The sequence below is a fragment of the Anarrhichthys ocellatus genome, unplaced genomic scaffold (genome assembly GCF_004355925.1).
Source record: "Anarrhichthys ocellatus isolate YVR2014 unplaced genomic scaffold, GSC_Weel_1.0 scaffold34, whole genome shotgun sequence".
NCBI lineage: Eukaryota > Metazoa > Chordata > Actinopteri > Perciformes > Anarhichadidae > Anarrhichthys > Anarrhichthys ocellatus.
In genome coordinates, this window is record NW_022280064.1 from 868848 (window position 1) to 892444 (window position 23597).

General features: G+C 41.8%; 2 protein-coding genes across 5 annotated transcripts; both read left to right on the forward strand.

The window, feature by feature from the left end:
* Positions 1-237: 237 nt before the first annotated feature.
* Positions 238-12460, forward strand: fkbp6 (FKBP prolyl isomerase 6). The gene is made up of 9 exons (XM_031865989.1): positions 238-452; positions 1081-1198; positions 1293-1382; positions 1462-1664; positions 1870-1989; positions 2083-2280; positions 2648-2757; positions 2890-2976; positions 12374-12460. Exons 1-8 carry the CDS (start codon positions 378-380, stop codon positions 2960-2962), a joined length of 987 nt encoding a protein of 328 aa, XP_031721849.1. The 5' UTR covers positions 238-377; the 3' UTR covers positions 2963-2976; positions 12374-12460.
* On the forward strand, positions 3162-22826 carry arhgap18 (Rho GTPase activating protein 18). 4 transcript variants are annotated; one of them, XM_031865988.1, is made up of 18 exons: positions 3162-4515; positions 12374-12605; positions 13548-13686; positions 14334-14416; positions 14654-14806; positions 15508-15571; positions 16167-16288; positions 17196-17267; positions 17470-17563; positions 17800-17891; positions 18978-19055; positions 19204-19363; positions 19456-19538; positions 19626-19832; positions 19993-20127; positions 20713-20834; positions 20955-21010; positions 21146-22826. In XM_031865988.1, the coding sequence occupies exons 1-18, from the start codon at positions 4481-4483 to the stop codon at positions 21235-21237; spliced, it is 2019 nt and encodes a 672-aa protein (XP_031721848.1). In that variant the 5' UTR covers positions 3162-4480; the 3' UTR covers positions 21238-22826. The 4 variants fall into 4 exon arrangements, with proteins under 4 accessions (XP_031721848.1, XP_031721844.1, XP_031721846.1 ...); XM_031865984.1 differs by lacking the exon at positions 3162-4515 and adding an exon at positions 4522-5879; XM_031865986.1 differs by lacking the exon at positions 3162-4515 and adding an exon at positions 4522-5879 and having other exon boundaries at positions 20716-20834.
* Positions 22827-23597: the final 771 nt, after the last annotated feature.

Here is a 23597-nt window from a genome sequence, read left to right on the forward strand (position 1 = left end):
GTGGCACTTGCCTTGATAACAAAGACATCCTGGCTCTGAAATGAACGCATATATTAGATCAAAACAGCCATTTCGCTCCCAAAGTCACGGATGAGAAGGAGAATTTGGGGCCTACAGAAAGTAAATGTTTCGTTGTGAAGCATATATTTTATTTTGAAATGTTTGGTTTGTGTATTCTGCTACAAAAAAAAACAAAACATGGGAAGAATAGCAGCAGCAGGAGTCAGTAACCTTGACGCATACTTTTTGACTCCGCCTCCCTGAGCGCCAAAACACAGCAAAACTACTCTTGCTCTCAATTAAGCCGCCTGGTTAACTTCGGTATAAAAATAAAAATAAACCTGCCTAAACAGAGCCGTAACTAACCCACCGACTGAATGTCAGGAAACGGGTTAATAGCCAGTATCCGGCGGTTAATAAGCCCCGAAGAGCGGCTATCGAGGAGCACTCCGGTAAGTGTGTGTGAACACGTGTTGAACCGGGTTAGCATGGCGAGCTAACTAGCTAAGCTAATAGGTGACATGAGAGCAGCTGTAGCAAAAACACACTGACGTTTGAAATCCACCTTACTGCAGTCCAGCTAGTTCAGCTAAAGTCATTAACGTTACTGATAAGTCACATCTGCATCAGTCTGTTTTCTAAAGCTAAGACATATTATTAGCTTGTACCATGTGGCACAGTTTATGATTAATGTAGGTGAAGCTAGAGTGCCAGCACGTGATGTTAAAGTTTAATTTAGCTTTTACATTAACTTTATCTTCTCACAATTGATTGACATCAGGTGTTGGTTATACAACAGCCTTATGAAGTAGTCTAAAGTGTACAAATAATACATATTTGAAAGTAAAATTGTGCAGTAAGCCTAATAAGCCATGCACTGTAGCACAGCAGCCTCAGTCTTGTGACAAAAACAAATAAACAAACATTGAAAAATAAGAGCTGACAAAAGCATAAATTGCTGTTTAGCCTTCCTTCGTGAGCAGTTTTCTCATCGTTATGTTTGATATGTCTGGACATACGCCAATAACTTAAGTACTGCAATGTGGAGTTATTTCAAGGCTTTTTCTCGGCCTTCTGTAGAGTCCGTTCGATCAACTCTGCCAGCAGATGAACGATGTCCTGGGCGATGGAGGGATCCTGAAGGAGGTGGTCCAATCTGGAGAGGGCCCACCTGTACCTGAAAACGCTTCAGTATTGAGTATTTACAAGTGGAATTTCTCTCTAAAAACTCCCGACGCAGTTTGCCAAGTTTTTCTGCCCTGCCGTAACCTCTCCTCATTCTCCTTCCACAGTCCATTACTCGAGTTTCCTGGAATATTCCGACCGGCCTTTTGAAACCACCACGCACTACAAGTACCCCCGGATGATGAAGTTAGGGAGAGGTCAGTAATTCTTAGTGCAGGGTTCAATAGAAGTTTTCTCCTTTTCTCCTCACAGCTTTTTAAATGGTCATTGAAACAGATGTGACGCTGGCCGGACTGGAGCTCGGTCTGCTGACCATGCGGAAAGGAGAGTTCTCTCGCTTCCTCTTCCAGCCCCAGTATGCCTACGGGGACATGGGTTGTCCTCCGCTCATTCCCGCTGCCGCTGTGATTCTGTACGAGGTTCAGATCCTCGACTTCCTCGACTCGGGACAAGTGGACGACTTCATCACGATGAGTCTGGTAGGGGAGGCTTCAGGTCACAGTCTGAGAGTGCTGTGAGGTCAGAAGACACAACACATTGTTCTTCCACTTGACGGCAAATTAATGCTTTTGTCAGACTACTAAGAGGAGATTTATTAATATTTCCATACAGTTATGCATGCAACTATATTTTGGTTTGTATTGTTGGCGACTTTGCGTTGCTTTTTACATTCTCTGTCTTCAGGAGGAGCAGAACACAGTTCCTCTGTCCACGCTCCTCGATGTTGTCAGCACGCAACGCAGCTTCGGCAACCGTTGCTTCAACCAAAGCCGCTACGACCATGCCAAAGATCGCTACAAACAGGTAAATCTGGGAAGAGTGTACACGCGCTCCATTTTCAGGTACTTGTTGCCCTTTTTTGTGTACTTGTAAAGATGGATTCTGTGCTTGGCCAAGGCAACGCTGCTGCTGGGGAACAGGGAAACACAGAGCGATGCGGAGGCAGAGAGGATCAAGACAGCTCTGCTTCCTCTCTATCTGAACCTCTCTCTCACTGAGCTCCGTCTAGACAGCCCGCATAAAGCCCTGAAATATGGCAACAAAGCCCTGGAGATAGACTCTGCCAACACAAAGGCTCTTTTCCGCTGCGGTCAGGTGAGACGGGTGATCCTTTTGTCTTCAAAACCGTCAGATAAACAATCCTCACAGGCTCTTGGAAGTCTTTTTAAGTGTCTGATATTAAAGGTTTTAGGTCACAAAGGAGGTTAAAAATAGGGATGATGACAGTAGTAATGACTTTAAATGTCTTGTTTTGTCTGTCCAAAGCCCAAAGATATTCAATTTAATATGATATAGAACACAAAAAGCAGCAAAGGGCTGAAAACAGCATTTTCTGCATGAAAAAATGGTGACTTGGTGACTATGTTTCTGTTGATCGACTAATCGTTGCAGCTCTGCTGCTGACTGCTTACACTCTAGATAACAATTAGTCCATTATTCACACTGATGTCATCTCCGTCAGGCGTATCTGGAGCTGTGCGAGTACGAGAGCGCCCAGGGTTGCCTCATAACCGCTCAAGCAAAGAAGCCCTTTGACACCGACATCAACAACCTACTGAGGAAAGTGGCAATGTAAGATGAACGTACTCACTTATGCTTATTGTATGCGAGTGTTCGGTGCTTTAGTTTAAAGTGGCAGCGCTACCCGAGGCCACAAGTCCCGTTGAAGATATTGTATGTGTATAAACTGTTTCCATATTTCAGATGCTATAGAGACAGCTTGGACAAACAGAAGGAACTGTACGCCAAGATGTTCAAAGACTTGAGGGGCAAGTAAAGATGAGTGAAAAGGTAAGAGATCCTGTCTGTCTGTCTGTCAGGGGTCCAGTTTAACTAAATTTAGAAGGACAGGGTTTGAGATTTTCCTAAATACTGATCTCATTTCACATGTTGTGTGTTGCAGATGACTTTACGACTAAAGAACAGCACAGTTTCTCTCCACTGCAAATTCTGAAAGTTTAACTTTTTTGTGGGTTTTTTTGCACGTTATAAAATAATGTTGTACAGCTGTATCGTTATTTCCCTTTTTAAAATAATTAGTTCTTTACAATTCTTGTTTGTTCATTTTGTAGCTCAACAGTTCTGTTTGAGTATGTTTTGCTGGAATTTGCTTTCGCCTCGAAAAAACCTAAATGTGACGGCTGGAAGAAGATTTGCATGAACAGTCACAGGGAATGTTGAGTTCTCTATAATGATGCACCTCTCCTTAGATTCTCTTTATAAAGACTGTTTGCTGGAGTGTTAAATACTTGCACCGGGTCTGATCACTCTCGAGGTATTAATGATAAACAAATTGAATGTTTGTAAAGATATCTTGTGTTGTTTTTTTGATGGAAATTGCACGTTTTCACGATCTGTTATTCTTAAAATGAATCTTGACACTTGGCTCCTGTTTGATTTAGAAGATAATTGAATTCCTGTTCCTACAGAATTTGTTCTCGGTGTTGAAATAAATGGCCTCAGATGTAGAAATGATGGTTGTCCGTATATAAATTGCTTTGTTTATCTGGTGACAAAGGGATGCATAGTGAGTGCGTTTGTGGCAGATAATTAATAGAGGACATGGCCACTAAGTTTCTTTCCAGTTTGTGCATTTAACATGCCGACTTATGGACTTCATCAATGCACCTCAGCGGCGTGGTTGTGGTTCACTTCAGTCTTTCTTTGGTCCCACATGAGATTTGTCTCACCGACGTAAGGGCTAAGTGAGTCTGCGTGGTTTAAGTACATTTTGATTAAAGGGCTGCCAGTTGTTGTGTGTACCATGAAACAGCAGGGGGCACACTTTAAGCAACCTGTGCATGAGAAATGTTAAAGTCAAGCTTTGGTGGAAAAACTCTGAATACAACAAAGATGTGAGAGAGTTGACTCTTTAAAATAGGAACAATTTAAATGTTCAAGTTAGATGTCTAGCAGACTTCTTGAAGATATTCTTGAATTTACCTTATTCCATGATGTGTTTTCCAGACCTACTGTAAGTATAAACCATCTCCCTCTTCTAGCAGTTACTCTACTGTCCTCATTAACTGCCATATTATGTGTGTATGTGGCACAATGCAGCAGAGTCTGAGGGTGATTCGTAGAAACTGGACAGACGGAGGAGTGGAGGGAGGTAAGGTGACAGGGGGGGGATCAGAAGTGCGGACGGGCAGATGGAGGAGCCGAAAAATCTGATTGACCTCTCTGGCTAATCCGCTTGTCACAGTGTGTGAGTGTTGCACCATTATCTCCCAGCATATGGCCAGCAGGTCGTGCTCTGGTAAAGACTGTGAGTGGACACAGACAGACGGACACAATGGCCTCCAGACTCGCCTGCTACCTTCATCTCAGGTGAGGAACGAGAGAAGGAGAGACGGCGTCTGTGTGCGTAATCCTCATTTGTTTAAATGTGTGTGTGAGGCTGCTCTCTCTGACACGTGTTGATGTTTTAGTGTGACTGTTGGTAGTAAAGAAATAAAAGGCATTTCTTCCACATTCAGGTGCCGATCTTTTCTTACATTTTCAGCAACACCTGGGAATTTGTAGTTCACTTTGATGTCTGCTGAAACATGCATCACTCAACGTTTTCTGACTTGTATGTAGTGTTTGAGGGTGTGGTATTATGTGCTTTAAGTTTGCTGCGATGAACACTATCCAGAGATTTTGGTTTTAAAACTAGAGGTGCACGATATGAGCACATAGCTGTGAGGTATTTCTGGTTTGTATGTACCACATTTACCTGACAGATCTATTGTTAACAGGTACTTTGGAATATTAAATATGATTAAACAAGCATCTGGACCATCTATTAAAAATAGATCAATTAACACATTACTGATTTACGACACCATTCTTCACAACGATGAGTGCTTTGGATGATCATTCATTTCACAGAGGATTGCACTAAGTTATGTCATGTTTCATATTGCAGTGTTAGTTGTTTGAGTAAACTTTGAGTAAAAAAGAAAGGCCTGTATTGAAGCCACCTTTACTTCTTTCTTGTTTTTGGTGTTTTGTTTTGCTTTCCACAACTAAAAAGCATGATCATTTGCATTGACTTTGACCCTCAAGCATCTCCTTGTTTATTTTTGGCTCTATATTTAAGATAACTGTCCAAAAAAGTGTGAAAGCATGTTTATGCAGCAGACTGTGCACTTAATAAGCAGATGCATTATGTCAAGCTTGACAGAAAATGGTGTGAAAACAGCCTCCAAAAATCCTTATTTCTTTTAAAAATGGCATCCATTGAAGCATTGCACCAGGAAGTAGTCTGTACCATCTTCGAGCAGCAGGGGGCGCCATGCCAGCCATTAGCCGTTGCCCCTTGTGGTTTCAGCCAATCCCTGCGCGGTGTCGTATCTGTAATCCAGCCCCCGTCCTGCCTCGCAAACACTCAAGTTGTGCAGAAAGACGAGAACTAAAGAAGGAGGGAGGGAGGGAGGGAGTTTGGTGTCAGAATGAGTCGGCAACATAACAGTCCAGCGATGGAAAGCGTTAGAAAATAGAAAGTTAGATCGAGCACCGATCAGCTAGTGAGTGCATGTCGGCTGTGTGGGGAGCAGAGGACGATAGAAGACGAGGAGGAGAAATATGAGTCGGCAGCAGCAGCAGTCCCAGGGAGTGGTTTTAACGGGTTACCACAGTAACGCGGAACTGTTGCCCAAAACTGGACCCAGCTGTGCGTCAGCCCAGGACCACGAGCCCCCCGCGCCCAGGTGCGACATGTGCGCGCGTGTATGTATGTCTGTGCGTGTTGTTGGAATAGCAAAGGTAGTTGCAGCTAAAGGGGTGTGTGTGTGTGTGTGTGTGTGTGTGTGAGAGAGAGAGAGAGAACAAAGGTCGCAGTGATATTTTCTTCATGTTTATACTTGAGAGCTGATCAGAATATGTTTTGAATGAAAGCCACCATGCTTCAGTGTGTAAACTTTTTATTTTCCATGATGGGGCAAAGTCCGCCCTAGCTTGGCCTCTGGGTTTAGTTTTTCCTTTATTCCTAATCAGCTGGTTAACCTTGACTTTGTTATTTATACTAGTTCAGATTTTGCAAGGTTGCCTAATATCTAACTCTTCTGCTCCACTGCAGGTCTCATGAGAGTCAAAGGGAGAACCGTTGTTCTGAATCAGGTTTTAGTGACATTAAATGGCCACCAGGTTGTTGTTGAAAGAGTATTCAATTGGTCAACCAACAGGAGCTGAACCAGCAACTATTTTGACAAGTGATTAAGTCATTTCTCAATGAAGATGCCAAATATGTGATTTCAAGATGTCTCTTTAGGAAATTGTTAAGGACCCGTTTCACTGTTTTCTGACATTTTAATCAACAGAAGTATCCATATTGAAAATGTGTCTTTAGTTGTAGCTCTAAACATGTGGAAACAACCACCATGTATAGCAGCAGGACTAAAGGGGTTAAAAGGAGTGTTTTACACCCATGTCTCTTGATGCAGTAAAATGTACTGCAAGTACTCCTTGTTTTCATTATGAATTAACATTATCGTTTTTGCAATTAATCGTTTAATCTCACGTTCTCAAAGCCCAATTTAACATCTTCAGATGTGGTGTTTTGTCGGACCAACCATCCAAAACCCAAAGATATTCAGTCCACAGTGATATGAAACACAGTAAGCAGCAAGTCACCACATTAGTGACGCTAATACACCATGATTAATGACTTAAGATATAAAAAGTGTGATATTTTAGTAGAGAAAAATACAGATGGGTACAAATGAAGAGAAAAGAAACAACATTAAGTGTCTTAACTTAGTGTTGGGACACAGAGCAGCATCAATGCTCCTCAGCATACAGATTCTCAGTCTTTGGATGTTTTTCTTCCAAAACATTCTCCCTGATTTGGTGTTTTTATGCTTGCTGTGGAGAGCAATGTCCGACACAATGGATTCATGTCTCCCGTAAGTGTTGAGTTAGGCTGAGGCGTTGTTGTTTTCACCCTCACCAAACCTTTCAGTGAGCTGTATGGAAGCATCTGTGTGGTTTCTCCATTCATTTGTTACGATACGGTCACATCCTCTGTTTTCATGGCAGGATCTTACAGGTGCTCTCACAGAGGAAAGCACTGAATGGGACCTAAGCTCACATGGAAACGACTGTCCCGGTTAAGTGTTTTATTTATAACGGGGCACACTTCTTTATCCATCCAGGCCGGCGCTGGCTGTGTGCGTCCAGTACATGTTTAGATCAGCAAACAACTGCTGTCAACAACCGTGGTGTGGTGAAAGTAAACGGCTCAGAGAGACTGTCCAGCTGACACACACACACACACACACACACACACTTGCCCGTGTGTTTTTCTGTGTGTGTGTTCCAGATGGCTTGACCAGCTAACTAGGGGGAAAAAGCAGCATCACGTTACAGTCTGCCTTTGTCTCACCTCCCACAGCAGAGTGTGTGTGTGTCCTGTCTAGGTTAACGTGGAGGCTTAGTTTTGTAGTCAGTTTACCCCGAGGCAGGAAATGGAGCCCAGCGGGACACAGACGGACGGAAAGCTTCTTGCCTTTTTAGCAGCAGGGGACATCCGACATAAGGAGCCTACGAAGGCCACGTGTCCCACGGGAGTCATGCACATGGAGGTTTAAGTGCTCTGAGAAGGAGAAGTTCCGCTTTAAGCTAAAGAGAAGCACGTTCCTGGTGTTTTCCACTGTTGTTGTAGGAACCAGTGCTTCATCTTGAGTGTGATTTAGTCAGTGGACACACACACACGGTTCAGATTAATTCACTGTGTGATGCAACAGACGGCCGGACCCCGCAGCAGAAATACAACGCTGCACAGGAAATAACATCTGCAGAAAGGAAGGCAAGCCGTAAAAGGTTACAAGATGTCAGCAGAGCTGCGGGCTGCAAGGAAACAGTCATTAAGTGGAATTTGGTTAGCAAAGCTAACAACTATTAATGAGCAGAAGCATGGCTTAATCCAGAGAAACAGATGGCAAGAGAGAGAGACCGGCAAAAAAACAGAATGAATAGGGTGCTGGACAGAGATGGAGGCAGAGAGACTGACAAAAACAAACTGGCAGATTCAACCGAAATAAACGCAGATGATTTATTCAACCAGTAGAGCGGGAACAGAGGCAGCTTCTGTTTTCCACAGAGGGCAGCTGGCACCTGTTGATCTGAATGGGAATACCCCACACACACACACACACACACTTGTCATCCTCTTTCCCCTTCTGCAAAACATCCTCAGCTGCCCATTGTTCACTTTTTCAAGCTGCCAAACCATCAAAATAAATCTGATCTTCCGTCTCCATATACTCATTTTACTCTTCGCTAAAGAAAGCGAATACATTTCCCAAAATGTTGATGTATTCCTGTAAAAGTAGTATTACCACCATTCAATATTTGACTAAATAAGGATTATCAGCTAAATATACCTGTAAACGTGCTGAACATGCAGAATCACTCTTTTAACTAAATGTTTAGTTGGGATCTCTGTCACCGAGTGGTACTCTATAAACACACTCGGGTCGTGTGCGCACCAATAGTTGACAGAGTTCACTTCCTAACATCTCGACTCGCATTCAACTCCTCAGTGCTGACCTTGCTCCTTGTTGGGTGATACCGTTTCCTTCTGTTCCTGTTTGCACCTTACAAGCTCTCTACAGACGCACACACACACACGACCACACACACTCCTTCTTTGTCGTCAGCTCTAAGCAGCTGATAAAAGGTGTGCGGATAAAGGTACAAAGAGTAGAACAGTGACACAGCTGCAGCACTGTTTTCCTTTTTGAAGGTGAGAATGTGTTTGTTTTGCTCACAAGGGCAGCGTGTGTGTGTGTGTGTGTGTGTGTGAGAAAGGAGCCAAGTTGTGTGTAGCATTGTTTGTAAAGCTTTGAATAACTGGTTTGCATTATTCAGGGCGTTTTTTTTATAAACCGGGATGGCCGCACACACTAATATCTCATTATTTTGATCAATTGACTTAGAGGAAGCATGCCTGTCATGCTTTTGAGGTTGACAGATCGTCGAGTAGTCAACAATAATTACTTGGAAGATTTAAGATTAATTTTTAACAGGTTGTAAATATGTTTTCTATTACAGGATCAGAGTTAAATGGGAAACGAGGTGTCTTTGCTAAGTTCAGAGCAAGGGCCGATGGTTGCGTCACAGTTTTCTAAATCCAGTCAATAGTTACACATATTTCTTGTCAACTTTGGATCGTTGCGGTGTGTCAGACAGATTTAATAAGAGCTAAAGTGTTCAAACTGGGAAGTTCATTTACCTAAAGACGGGGAAAAAAAACTGAAAAATTTGCTTCATAGTCCTCCGCTCTTCCTTGATATTTGCTTGAGATTTAGACACAGCTGTGCTTTGAAGCCAAATGCTAACGCTAGCATCGGCAACATCTTTACACTGGCAATGCTAGCATGTTGATGTTTAGCAGGTTTACCATAGTTTAGTGGGTTAGCATGCTAACACTAATTAGCATGGTGCATGAGAAAATATTAAGGGATCACCTTAGTGATTATGATTCATCCTCTGGGGAGCACGAATGTCTGTACAAAACCTCATGGCAAACCATCTGACAGTTGAACGTTGCCATCCCTGGATGCTAGCGCGGTTAAAACTAATACAATGTAAGATCAGTGTGAACACAAAGTATCATTCTGTGAGTTTAAGCAAGAATTTAAACTAGCAACACTGACAAACTAATAACGTTGGTTAGTACGTGTTTGCTAATCTCTGATTTATGGTTTTGTCAAACCGTTCTGTAGCTGTGGATGAAGGTAAATCATTAACTCCTGGGAGTTCATGTGTGTGTCTGCCAGGTTTTAATCTGCTTCTAAGTTAAACAAATCTTCTCTAGTACTTCAGAAAACGCAGACATTTTTTCCATTCCTCACAAATGAAAACATTTCGTTTGGTGAGAAAAGAAATGAGAGGACAGCATGTCTCTGCAGGTTTTATCACACAGTGCTGTGTCTAGATCCTACTGGGAGGAGGGGAGAAAGCCGAGGAGATGGTACCATGATAAGAGAGAGATGTATAGGAAAACGGGTGACATACCAAGTAGAAAGGAAAAGGAAGGACACAAGTCCCCGGCAAGGTGTAGGAGGAGAGGAAATGGATGAAAGGGAAGTGGAGAAAGAAAATAGATTGGCGGAGGAAGGAGAGGAGGAGGTCAAGTGTTGTTAAAATACCTGATGTTCTTTGTAAAAAAAAAAAAACAATCTTAAGTGTTTGTCTAATATTACCCAGTGTTTTTATGGTTTTATACACTGTGTGTGTGTGTGTGTGTGGGGGGGGGGGGGCAGGAAGTCAGCTGTGGTATGTGGCTTTGGCTCTGCGTGAACCCTCAGTGTAATGCTCCGCTGATAAATCCAAATTAATTAATATAGAACATCGACTCGATGCTGTTCAGCCTGCCTTCAAACTATTCCTTTCGTGTCCTAATAGTCTGATCATGAAACGTAATCAAATTGGTTGATTTAGTATATTTGAAACATAATTGTTGACTTAATTGCTTCCATTTTGTAGTGACTTGGATGTCTAGAAACCTAATTGAGAAATCTTTCACAAGTTTTTGTTTTAATTCACTTAAAGTTTTTTTTAAACGTCGGCCCACATGATGTCACTACGTATGTTGTTTGTAAATATGTGACAGTACTGTCTTCAAAGTTAAATAGAAACTGAACCAATTGTTAATTTACAGAGACCTGAAATGTGCTTTTTCCTCACAGTAACGGCTGACACGTCCAGCGTCAGCCGTTACTGTGGTGGGGGCCCAACTTTTAACAGCCCCACTGACAAATATTCAGCTGTGTTTGGATAGTTGAGACTGAACTGAGGATTGTTGAGTGGGTGGAAGAATGATAGCAACCTTCCAGCTTGATTCGGCATGGGACACAGAGCAGCTACACCATCAGTCAGTTGTACTAAAATGACTGTTAAAGGGCTGAGGTTATACCCATAATCAATTGCTTCTGAACAACCCTTTTGGGAGATTGTTTGGGGTTGTCCAAGGGCTCTTTGTGACATAAAGAGCTTCGTTAAGAACCCTTTACATCCAAAGAACCTTTTTTGGAAGAAAGAGTTCTTCAAGGATGTTGAAATCACACAACCGAACTGATACAACCCTAAAAACTGTGACTGAACCATGATTGTTGTGCCCCGGCCCTTTAGGGTTCTAGATGAACCCTGGGAATTTAAAAGGGTTCTTGGTAGAACCCTTTGGGTGTGTTCTTGTTAGCATTGCTAGAAGGTTGAGTGGATTTGGATAGAACCTCAGGAGAGGTGAGACGTTGGCGTCTGGGCAGGCGGGGTTATATAGTGTAGGAACACTGACCAGGTGTTCCCAATTAGGGTGCTGGCACCTCAGCTCCACCCAGCCAAGGACTTACAAGCACACACACGCGCGCGCACACACACACACACACACACACATGCGCATGTTTGTGGACATCTCACAGAATTGGAAAAGATGTAAAAGCAGTTTCATGTAGGACAAGGTCTGTCTTGAGTAACCGGGTCATGATTTCTGGACATTTCTGTTATTGTTTTGTTATCTTGGCACCATAAGCCCACTGCCATATCATTCCATTATATTCTGGAGAAGAAGAACATCTCTAAGGCCGATTTTCTAAAACTAGGCAACTTTCACCAAAACAGTCTAGTTTGATAAATGGCACTACAGGTAAGAGGAAACGTATGTATTTATGATTTTTGGGTGAACCGTCCCTTTAAGCCCTCCCATGCAATAACTATTAAAGCCATGCCATTTGTGTCACAACAACACGAGTTTACTGTGTGCTGAGATGAGCTGGCTGTGTGAGAGCTGCTATTCTTAGTCCCGGCTGACTGACTGGGAATTCAATGTACTGCGGGCTCGTCCGTCTGTCTAACAATCTGACCGTGTATAAGCTATCTCTCTCTTGTCATGTCATCGCAACATGACTCTGAATCAAAGCAAAGATCAAATCTGTCTTTTAAAACATTGCTGCATACACTTCTCTTTACAGGGCACAACACAACCGGTTATGATCCAGGATGTTTTTATGATAGCTGCTGGTATGAGGAATCTATCACGTCACTGGTAAACAAGGTGCAAAGTGCACAGCAATAAGACTGTTCGTTTTGTTGTGGCATGTCGGTCAGATTTTGACGTGTTAGAAATTTGTGCCAACCGATATCTATCTTTCTAACTCTCTAACTTCTCTGTCTCTGCCGCCACCTGTCTGTGTCTCTCTCGTAGCCGCAGAACAGGCCACTACACTGTTCAACAGAACCAGAGCGCACAACATGGAGACAGATCTGGTCCTTCCACTATCAACAGCGGTACAAAAGCCACCAGCACTGACCCACCATCAGTACTCACTTACCCCAGGTCTCAGCCCTCCTGCAGCCCTAAACCAGGCTCCAGCCCCAGACACAGTCCCAATTCCAGGTCCAGACCGCGGCCACCGTGTCAGCGCTGCAACTCTCAGGTAGGCCCAGAGTGATGTGAGAAATTTGTGGTAGTGCCTCACTGGTGAGCAGATTTCTTTCAACTGATTCTTGTTTTGGGAGGAAACCTTCTGCACTCAATGAAACAGTGTCCACTGTACTGTTCTGCTGTCTTTAGTGTCTGAAAGTTTGTATTTACAAGTTGCACTGCTGCTGCATATGATTTAAAATGGCAGATAACTACGAAAGAAAACAGTTGTCACCATTCAGACAACAATGCAAAATCTTTATTTAATAATACATTTAAATAATTAATGTATAGTTCTGTTACTAAATTATTAATGGAACTAATAATAATGCTTGTATGTTAATTACCATCCCAGTATTGCTGTGTTTCATTTTCCTCAGTGGTGTTTGGGGTTCACAGGCAACAACCTTTTCTACTGTTGTACTAACTTAGGATAAGAATGTCTGCCGTAAATGTCTAAATCGTAACCGTTTACATTTTACAGGGGGTTTGTTTGGCAGACGTACAATTGTTGTCGCTCATTTGTTTAAAGTCATTTACGGCTCTCTGGGAGGCTGTACTTTCAGTCTGAGTGGTGATTGCTCTGAGAGTGAGCATGGGCTCAATAACAGCACGGAGACTCGGTAATAAACCGACAAATTTACTCAAATGAAATGCCTTTTTTGGAAAAGCAGAGGGAACTGGAGAAATATGCTCTAATGTCTATTTAAATTCCAGGTGGTGTGTGTGTGTGTGTGTGTGTGTGTGTGTGTGTGTTGGAGAGAAGCACAGCCAGTTTCAATTGAGACGGCTGTAAATATTGTGTTTTTTTCTCATATTTGCATCAAATCTGATCAACAAAAGCTCCTGCCCAGGACAGAAACAAGATATGAAAACACGAATGGGAACTTGAAAGTAAATGGTGAAATCCTCATCTGTGTATATGTCTCTTTGCGTATCTTCGCATGTATCGCAGGACTCTCTGGACGAGCTGGAGATGGACGACTATTGGAAGGAGGTGGAGAATATCACCCGCTCAGGAGGAGAAGCGGGGAGGGGAGAAGGTGGAGGAGAAGGGGAAATACAAGAGGAGGAGCAGCAGAAAATTCCTGAGGGTAGGCCACACCGTGTCCATGGATAGACCTCAAAGAGACACATGTTTCCCCTGTTCTTTCATCTGTTGGAGTACATGGACACATTGTGTGTTTTTTATTCTTGATTTAGAGCGTTCTTCTTACAGAGATAATGTAGTGTCGGAGTTTGGGCATGTGCTTCCAAACATGGCAGGTATACGAGACAATGGGCCCCTGAGCACAGACATGTACAATGGAACAGGTAGAATAGAGAAGTGGAATGACCTGGAGAGGCTGTTATGAAATGTAAATACGAGCTGTTCACCAAAATTCACGCTGCCAACTCAGACTTGTGCATTCTCGCTTTGCATGAGAGGTATGTGTGTATTTATATGGGTCTTATTTAACTTGTTTATGAAGACTATTGTTCTCTGAAGCAAACACACACTTCCTGTATAGAATGTTTGTCCTGCTCCGTCTGTGGTTACACCTTTCCCTTTCCTGCACCTGTAGAATTGTGTCTCACATGCTAATAACTGAAGACTTTTGTCATCTTTCATACCAGTCTCCCCCTTTCCTTCATTTTAAGTCGCATAATTGTGATAGTGATGTACCATCTCAGGAATCCCCCCCCCAAACAAATCAAAAATAAAATCCTTTTTTAATCTTCCTCTCATTTTCTCTTTCAGAAGGGGAACAGGAGGAGGCGTGGCTTACAGAGGCGGGACTAGCACGGCTGTTTGATGATTCACTGGCAGCTGACCAGGATCAGGTGTCAATCGTCTGTCCCTTACTTAAATACTAAGTCTAGGTTGAGTCATAGTTTATCAGTTTCATATTTGCAGTTCACACCTCTCAGTGAGCATAAACTATACTGTTTACTTACACCATGCTTTGAACCTGCTTATGTGAGTAAGAATGACAAAAAGAGTCTGAAGAAGTCATCAGATATACTGGATAGATGTTAAACCTATTGACTCATGCTTTGGTCTGATTGATTGACTGACAGGAAGAAGACAACGCAGTGTTCCTGTCCACACTGACCAGATCTCAGGTGGCGGCGGTAGAACGTCGCGTGACGTCGCTACAGCAGACGTTGCTGCGGCGGCGTAACCGGCAACACGTTCCTGATGTTAGGGATATATTCAGACCTCCTGAAAAAGTGAGGGGATGCACACACACACACACACACACACACACACACACACACTCAAACTCGGACTAATTATATTGTGTCAACATCAAAGGGTATCCCAAGGGTATTTCCCAAAATGTAGATTGCCGTTTAAAGTTTCTTTTCTTTTCAGAATTGTGTTAATTGAGGTCTGTCACAGTAAGCGGTGAAATCATGTCAGATAATTGTCGTGAAAAAGAGCTTGATACTGTTTTTCCCTTCATGATTTGAACATCCCACCACAATACACATAAATGACACAATTACCACAAAGGAAGTGGTCACAACTTCTTTTAGATGTGCGCTTGTTGTTACTGCTCCAGTCTGGTGGGAATCAGTAACCGATCACCAAGTTTTTTACACCACCAAATCCCAACTCTTTTACTGCAAAATTCCTTCAATACTCTGGACTGACTGGATTCATATTAAAAGTATATGTACTTATACTAATTTGGGTAAAAGTATTACTGCTACTCCAAATCTACTCCTGTCAGCAGAATACACTGTTTTGAACCAAGAGTATTGCACATTTTTTCACTTGGGCACACAGTTTGTCCACTAATTAACAGACAGGATAATATGTAACATGAAAGACGTAACGGGGAGGGGTGTGTGTGTGAATATGTTCCTGGTTGAACATTACTCTGCGTGCTGTACAGTTATGTGTGTCTCTGTGTTATCTGCCGCAGGATGAGGAGCCTAGTAAACTCAAAGAGAGAAGCGAGAATGGACAAAAAGATGTCACTTCAGCTGGTGCGTGCAACATACTCCTATATATACACACTCACTCACGCTCACACACACACACACACACACACACAGACATGTAAGGTGTGAGTCACCATAGAGAATGACCAACTGAGGCCCAAATAAACATCTGCCTAGCAACTCACACACACACACACATCTTGGAAATAATAGAATAGAAATCATTAGAAGTGATCTGTTATGTGATACAATACAGCACAAGTGTGCAGAGTTCAGCAGATGTTTATAGAAAGGGCTGTTTGTGGCTACTATGAAATGGTCTAATATTTTCACCATTTCAGATCTTCACAACCTCAGATTGATTAACTTTTCTATATAGTACATCACTTTAAAAAGTAAAACTGTCTGGCTTCATCCACCAATAGAGAAGTTGTCTTCACAGAACAAGCAGCAGGCCTCTCTTTTCTTCCTCTTTGTGCTGCAGTTACATAAACACTGTTGCATTAACGAGAGTAAGACGCATTTAATTGTCTGTCTCTGTGTATATACACAACTGCACTTTGCCTACAGTGCGTAAACACATTTGTACTTCACCTCTTGTGTGGTCGTGACCCCTCATTTCTTCTTGTGCGTGTCTCAGCAGAAGCGGAGACGGAACTGAACGTCGAAGTGGCGTTTTCAGAGCAGGCGCTCACTTACAGGGACAACCACCAAATGTCAAAGGTCACCACGAGCCCGAACTCACCTGACGACAAACTACCAGTGAGTCACATACCTGCACACAAAAGACTATGTGCACCTTCACTTCCTCAGCCGTGTGTTTATGTGTTTATTTAAGGATACAATGAATAAACTGCGTGTACTGTTCATTAGCATGCAGTCACACTGTGTGCCACTTTGAAGGCTTTTTGCATTCTTTAGTGCCGGGTCATGTTAGAGCTTGTATTGATAACGTATTAATTGTTGTGGGTCAATGATTACCAGAGATAGCAGAGAGACATCTGTCAACAAAAAATGAAGAACCTCACAGCACAGGATTATTTATTTTTTTATTGCTCACTGCGCACGTTTAGGTGTGAAAAAATGTCTTTGTTGCACATAAATGTAATGTAATGTAATCGCATTAATTCTTAAAATAGTTGGGTAGTAGCTGTGGTTTGTCTCGCAGTTTTACAACCAGACAAGTATCTACTTTATGACCAATGCTTTTACTTTATGCTCGATCTACATGACAACAGCTGGCGTTGAAAAATGCTATTCTTAAGTTATAGTTTAGTCAGGTTTCATTGTGTTGCCTTGTTTGGCCCTGTAATGTAATAACAGGATACAGAGCAGATCAATTTTAAATCCAACAACAGACATTAGAATATTGTATGTACAGTTAGTCTTTCACATACAAGTTGAGAGCAGAAAGCTGCATTAGTGTGTGTGAGTAGTTTGAGTGTCTGTAGTGACATCTGGTGGTTGAAGCAGGTATAACAGATGAAGTCCAGAGTGTTCATGAAGGTCTATAGTCACTTCTCATTAATTTTAGTATGACACAGCCCACATTCAGCGTTTAATGTAAAAGTAAATTCAGTCAGAATTAATTTGGCGTAGTGTTTACCTTTTAATGGCGTCTCCCACTGATGCCCCTCTGTCTCCCTCTGCCTTCGACTTTCCTCTCCAGAACTTTAAGCTGCTCCGAGACAAAACAGGTCAGACCAGAATAGGAGATCTGTCTCCTCTGGATATGAAAAAGGTAAGTAAGGGAAATGTGTTAGGACGAGATATTATGATCTGTGGATGCATTCGTGTCTGTTTATTTCATGATTTATTATTTTATGACGTCTGCATGAGACGAGCAGCCCTATAAGAGATTAGTTTGTTGAGTTGTGCCTAAAACCAGTTACTATTTATAAGCATTTTTTTTTTTTTTCTGTCTGTTTGCAATGTTCTTCCAGGTGCGAAGACTTGTGCTTGTGGAGTCGACTGCTCTGTTTGACACTGCTGGGATAGACCTGAAGGCGCACAAAGCTGTCAAAGTTAAGACTAAAGGTAAACACACACACATAATAAGCAAAAAGAGTAAAAACAGCAAGTGAGAGCTTTACGCAAACACAAGAAAGAAAGAAATAGAAACTAAACTGAATACAAATTAACATTTATTCCAGGTAAACATGTGCAGCTAATGTGGTGTATGAAGATATTTCTGTTTGGCTAAATATTTGTGTGTGTGTGTGTGTGTGTGTGTGTGTGTGTGTGTGTGTGTGTGTGTGTGTGCGCGCGCACAGAAAGTGGTCTTTTTGGTGTTCCCCTTGCCACTGTATTGGATCAGGACCAGAGGCGGGCTGCTGGGACCAAAGTGCCATTCATACTGCAGAGGGTGAGTGAGCAGACCAGCCTGTCACATTGTCAGTCTGAGACACGGACGATTCAGGGTTACAGCTACGATGAGAGGAAATCTTATAATAGGAATCAATAGAACAGCAGCTATATGTCAATGCATCCTACTGTATTTTAATTTACTTTAAACACAGTGCAACCTGAATCTAAAGTATGTGCGACTGACTTTACCTTTTCTACATGAGATGTTTTACCTTTACACTTGACAAAAAGACTATAAGTCAAACACCAAATGTATTATTTACATTTCAAATAGTTTTGGCCCCAAAAGAAGAAGAATTAATGAATAAAACGTACGTTTAGTCGATGTTCCTACAGTGTTACATGCCAGGGACAGAATACTGTCGAAACCACTTTTCCCTCAAATACCCTTCGATTTTTTTATTTATTTATTTTTTTTTTTTTTGTGCCAGAAAAGCACAAGTGACCCTCAATCATTATTGAACCACAACAGAGCTTCTATTTGGGCTCTAAATATTTTGGATGGCCATTTTTTTTCTTTGGGCCCTCTGCAGTCTACTCAGTATTTAGATTGAAGAGGTTTAAACTGTGATTCGTCAGTATGTTCAGATGATATTCCAAAAGTGCTAACACTACACCAACCTTCTGTTTCTATTGTGATATTTTAAGAATGGCTTTGCTTCACCAACACAATATATTAATATTCCAGCTTGTTTTAGGCATTATTGTGCACTTGACACTGAAACAGGAACTTGTTCCTCTTAAAATCTGCACACATTTTGTTGCTAACCCTCCAGTTTATTTTACCAATGACTGGTCATTTCTTCTATTCTTAGTCAGCTGTTGCTCAGAGGGATCTTTGTCTCTTTCTGCACTCTCAGTTTTCAGTCCGGTGAATCCATTGTGCAGCGTTTTGTTCTCCATGTACAAAACAAACCCTTCGTGCAAAATAACATCTATTTGTAAAGAGGACTTTCTGCGACATAAAATCATGAAAGATATTTTAAAAAATATAGAAAAGTACTCTCAGCCATCTGACTGGAAAAAATCATGTTTTTGTGGCAGGCAATCCCAAACTATTTCTGTCTCTCTCTCTCATTCCTAGCTTATTAGTCATATTGAGGAGGAAGGATTAGACACAGAGGGGCTGCTACGGATCCCTGGAGCGGCCATCAGAGTCAAGGTGGGTTAAAGCATTTCAGCGCCACCTCTACAGATGCATAATACCATCTTTAAATTGTTAAGTTTGTAGTGTTGTAAAGAAAGGGTGATCCTTGTGGTAGATGAAGTAGTGAAACAATCTTGCCTGTGTGTATCTGTCCCAAATCCAGTCACTGTGTCAGGAGCTCGAGTCCTCTTTCTACGACGGGGTGTTTCAATGGGAACAGTTGAAGCAGCACGACGCTGCCAGCCTTTTGAAGCTGTTCATCAGGGAGTTACCCCATCCGTTGCTGACTGTGGAGTACCTCAACGCGTTTATTGCCGTCAACAGTACGTTCGTGAAGTATTCTGCTTAATCACGAGAGCTTTAAAGACATGTCTACTTGCATTAAGCATTTTCTGTGCATGCATGTGTTTTACAGAGCTCCCCACAAAGAAGCAGCAGTTGCAAGCGTTGAACCTGCTGGTCCTCTTGTTACCTGAGGCCAATCGGGATACCTTGAAGGTAAATGCACAGAGCTTCATGTTTCACTGCAGTAAATAAGAAACATTTTGACTATTTCTGTTGTAAATTTCTGTTTTCTTCCTCTAGGCTCTAGTGGAGTTTTTCCAGCGTGTGATTGACCACCAGGCCAAGAATAAGATGACTCTCAACAATGTCTCCGTGGTCATGGCTCCCAACATCTTCATGTTCAAAGGCTTTCGATCCAAGGTGACCGAGCAACAGGAGTTCTCCATGGCAACAAGCACAGCCAACATCGTCCGGCTGCTGATTCGATACCAGAATCTTCTCTGGACGGTAAGTATCACAAAGAGCCCTCGGGCTTGACTCATGCAGCCATTCAAATCACCACTGTAAACAAATTGACACAGTTACTCCCAAAATCGAATGGCACAGTGTGTACTAAGGGTATAAAACCTTGTGTGTGTGTGTGTGTGTGTGTGTGTGTTATATCCAGATCCCCAAGTTCATTATGACCCAGGTCAGACATCAAAACATGGAAAGCCATCGGAAACAAAATAAAGAGAGAGCTGTGAGAAAGCTGCTGAAGAAGATTACCACCGACAAACCCTCTGATAAAGCTGTCCCTGAGGTAAGAGTTTTAATTATGTTATTTATTTATCTATTCATTTATTTGTTTGTGTGTTTATGTCGGTGTCGTTTTTTTAATGAATCAGTTTTAATAATCCTACTAAGAAATGTGCAATTTTGCGATTCACAGAAGGTATTTTGATTCATTAAACAGAACACCTGCTGCACATTATTGTGACACGTATTGTTGTTTAGGACTACATAATAATGTGCATTGATTCAAATTAAAGGATTTAGTTGACGCCCATATCCAGCTTGTTTGAGAGCAGAGCACTGTATGCCTCAACTCCATTGTCACCAGTAAACAACCAGCAAAGGTGTCAGAGTGTAGCAATGGTTTGCCTACATTTTAAACCTGACCATGTATGGCAGTGCTAGATATATGAATCATATCTAAATATAAATAGTAAGACACAATAAACAAAAGAGCAGGAAGTCCACATTCTTGTTGTCTGAAGTCTCCGTCTCTTGTGAGTGTCTGTGTGTGATGGGGACAGCGTTTCATTGTAAAGTGTTTATTCATGGCGGTGTGATTGACCATATGTTTTCCCGTTCTCCCTCTGTCTCCGTCTGTGTTTGCAACCAGGAGAGTTCGCAGGGATTCATTCGAGTTCAAGCACCACAGTTCAGTAAAGTGTCCATGGCAGTTCAGCTCACTGGAGAGTTGCAGGCTGCGGATGTGTTAACCCGCTTCCTCAGCCAGGACAGGTAATGTGTATGCATACAGTACTCGTACAAATACACACACAGTTTCTTGTTTATACGAAACCTGGCCTCTCTCTTCGTGTCTCCTTCACTCTTCCTCTTGCTTTATTTTTGTCCTCCCAGTTCAGTGGCTGTGAAACCGGAAGAGCTGTGTCTCTACGAGATTGGTGGAAACATCAGTAAGTCCTGCTCCTATTACAACAATGTTTAGATGTTGTATATTCTCTGCTGATTACCCAGCTAGTGAGCCAAGAGGCCTAACGGTGAATAAATGTGTCTCTCTCCGCCTCTCATCTTTGTCTGTCGTCCCTCAGAGGAGAGATGTCTAGATGGTGAAACGTATATGAAAGACCTCTTCCAGCTGAACCCGACAGCAGAATGGGTCATCAGAGCCGCGCAGCGATAAATTCCTTCCTACCATCATGCTCTGCTGGATAATGGACTGCTCCAAATTGTCCCCTCCGTGTCCCACTGAGAAGAGACCTCTGTGGTTTTACGCGGGTTCTGGACGCACTCGCACCATTTGCTCGTAGGAAGTCGAAATGGCGGTTTCAAAACTTATAACCCCTTTTAATGAACTCTGTGTTGCAATATTTTTTCCACTGAATTGAACAACCGGAGTGTCAGACAAGAAAAGGGAAAATGATGTGCTTGGGTTTACAATAACTGAGACCTTTCTATTTTTTCCTACCCTGCCTTATGCTACATGTATAAATGTTGGGCCTAGCGTACCACTAGCATAAAGTTTCCGACAGTTGTCCGGGGGAAAGAAAGCCACTTGACCTTAACATCTCTGGAGGCCTGACAAACCACTTTTGTACCATGGAGGGAACATACCATTTTTCCCAGTTTGTCACTGCACTTAAGCCACAACATTGTGATTCTTAATATTATGTGATACTGTAAGTATTGCAGTCGTGTATTGTGATTTATTGCCACTAATCACTTTGTTGTGTCTGCAGTAATGAGCTGAAATTCTAAAGTTTCGGACAATAAATAGATATATAAATTCTATTGAATCATGACTGAATTACATAACATAAAAAATATACCTAATTTTGAGTATATATATATATATATATATAAAAATAAATAAAATTAATTAAAAGTCCGTGAATGTGACTTTATCAAAGCACTTCACTGTAACCGGGAGGGATGAACGTTTGAGTGAATGTTAGGGGGTCCAAAACTGGATGGGAGACTCTGAGATGGGAGAGGTGATGAAGTACTACTGTGCCGTGAGATGTATGCGAGGGAGGGTGACCCCGAAACATTTTATAATGATGACGTCACCAACGGCTAACTAGGGCACGCAATGATGACATCACCGTTTTTAACGCTACATTAATATTGCTGTACATTATAACTTTATAAACCGTTGATGTTGGATTGTGTTACATATAAATATGTGAACACACATATTTATATATTGTAGCCTGTGTGTTTTTAGGCATGGAAGTCATAAATTGCCTATTAAGTTTTCTACCAAAGTATTGATCATTTTAAAGATATGTAAATTGCTGACTGATTAAATTGCCTTCTTCAGGGATCTCGCATGATGGGTTCCAAAAGTATGTGGATGCTAATACTTTGGCTAATGTTTGGCTCAGTACTCTTCACAGTCTGGATGTCTGTTGATATAGTACACAAATTGTATTAATCCAAGAACAGAAAAACTCCATTTTATCTTTTTTTGGCACATAGCTGTGCTGCTCTAGGCTTTCAACAAATGTCTAATCTGATTCTGTGTGGTTTCCACAGCCTGTGGAGGATCATATCTGCACCACAAAGTCAAACATATCTCTCTTGTGGAAAGCTGTGGTCACACTGTTTGAAAATGTTTTGAACTGAGTCACTCCCTGCCTTGTATTATCTTGTTTACTGTGAATGTTTTTTCCCCTTATAATTATGTCTTTGTCTTATTGCCTCTGAAATGACCACTAAAACAGCCTGTAAATAAAAGTGCAGTTAACTACCACATCTGTTGACTTTTAATACAATTGTGTGTTTTTTAAGTTGGCTCATTTCTGTCATGCTCTATAATCTCCACTGTTGGATGTACAGACCTCCCTACACTAACTCCCCTATTGGGTAGCTGACAGCCCTGATCATTTCCTGTGAGAATTAATGACCCCAGTAAGTCAAATGGTCAGAGTGCTAATGGTTTTAGTGGGGCTTATAAAGCCTGAGCCAAAGTGCACTGGTATACTATGGGTCAGAGACAGACACCAGATTTAACGGAGCATAGTCGCTTGTCCTTGTCGAAGCAGTTGAAGTCGATCCTGACTGCAGTGGTCATATGGCGTTTTGGATTGAATTGTGTAAACTATTATGCATGCTGAAACCATTAGGCAAAAGGACAATCAATAAATATATATATATTCAACTAAAGTATTAAGTATTTTACTCTTCACCTGATACAGGGCCTTCCATTGATACTTTTGTAGCCTACCATTTTAACAGTGATATAAGTAAACTAGTAGCTATGCTCATACATTTTATAATAGGCTACTTGTGTTAGCTTTAAATCTTAGTAATGGTAGTATATTATCTGTTTTATCCTCAAGCATTTTGACTGTGCTCTTGAAATAACAGCTATTAAGTCTGTGGTTATTTATGTTAGTAAAAAGAGTTGCATGTTTCTGCAGTTAAGTTAGATATACTGCCATTATAAATCCATTGGTTACAACAAGTTTTAAAGCATTCCTACAGCTTGCATTTAATATGGTAACAGTATAATGAATTCTCAGTACATCACATAACTAC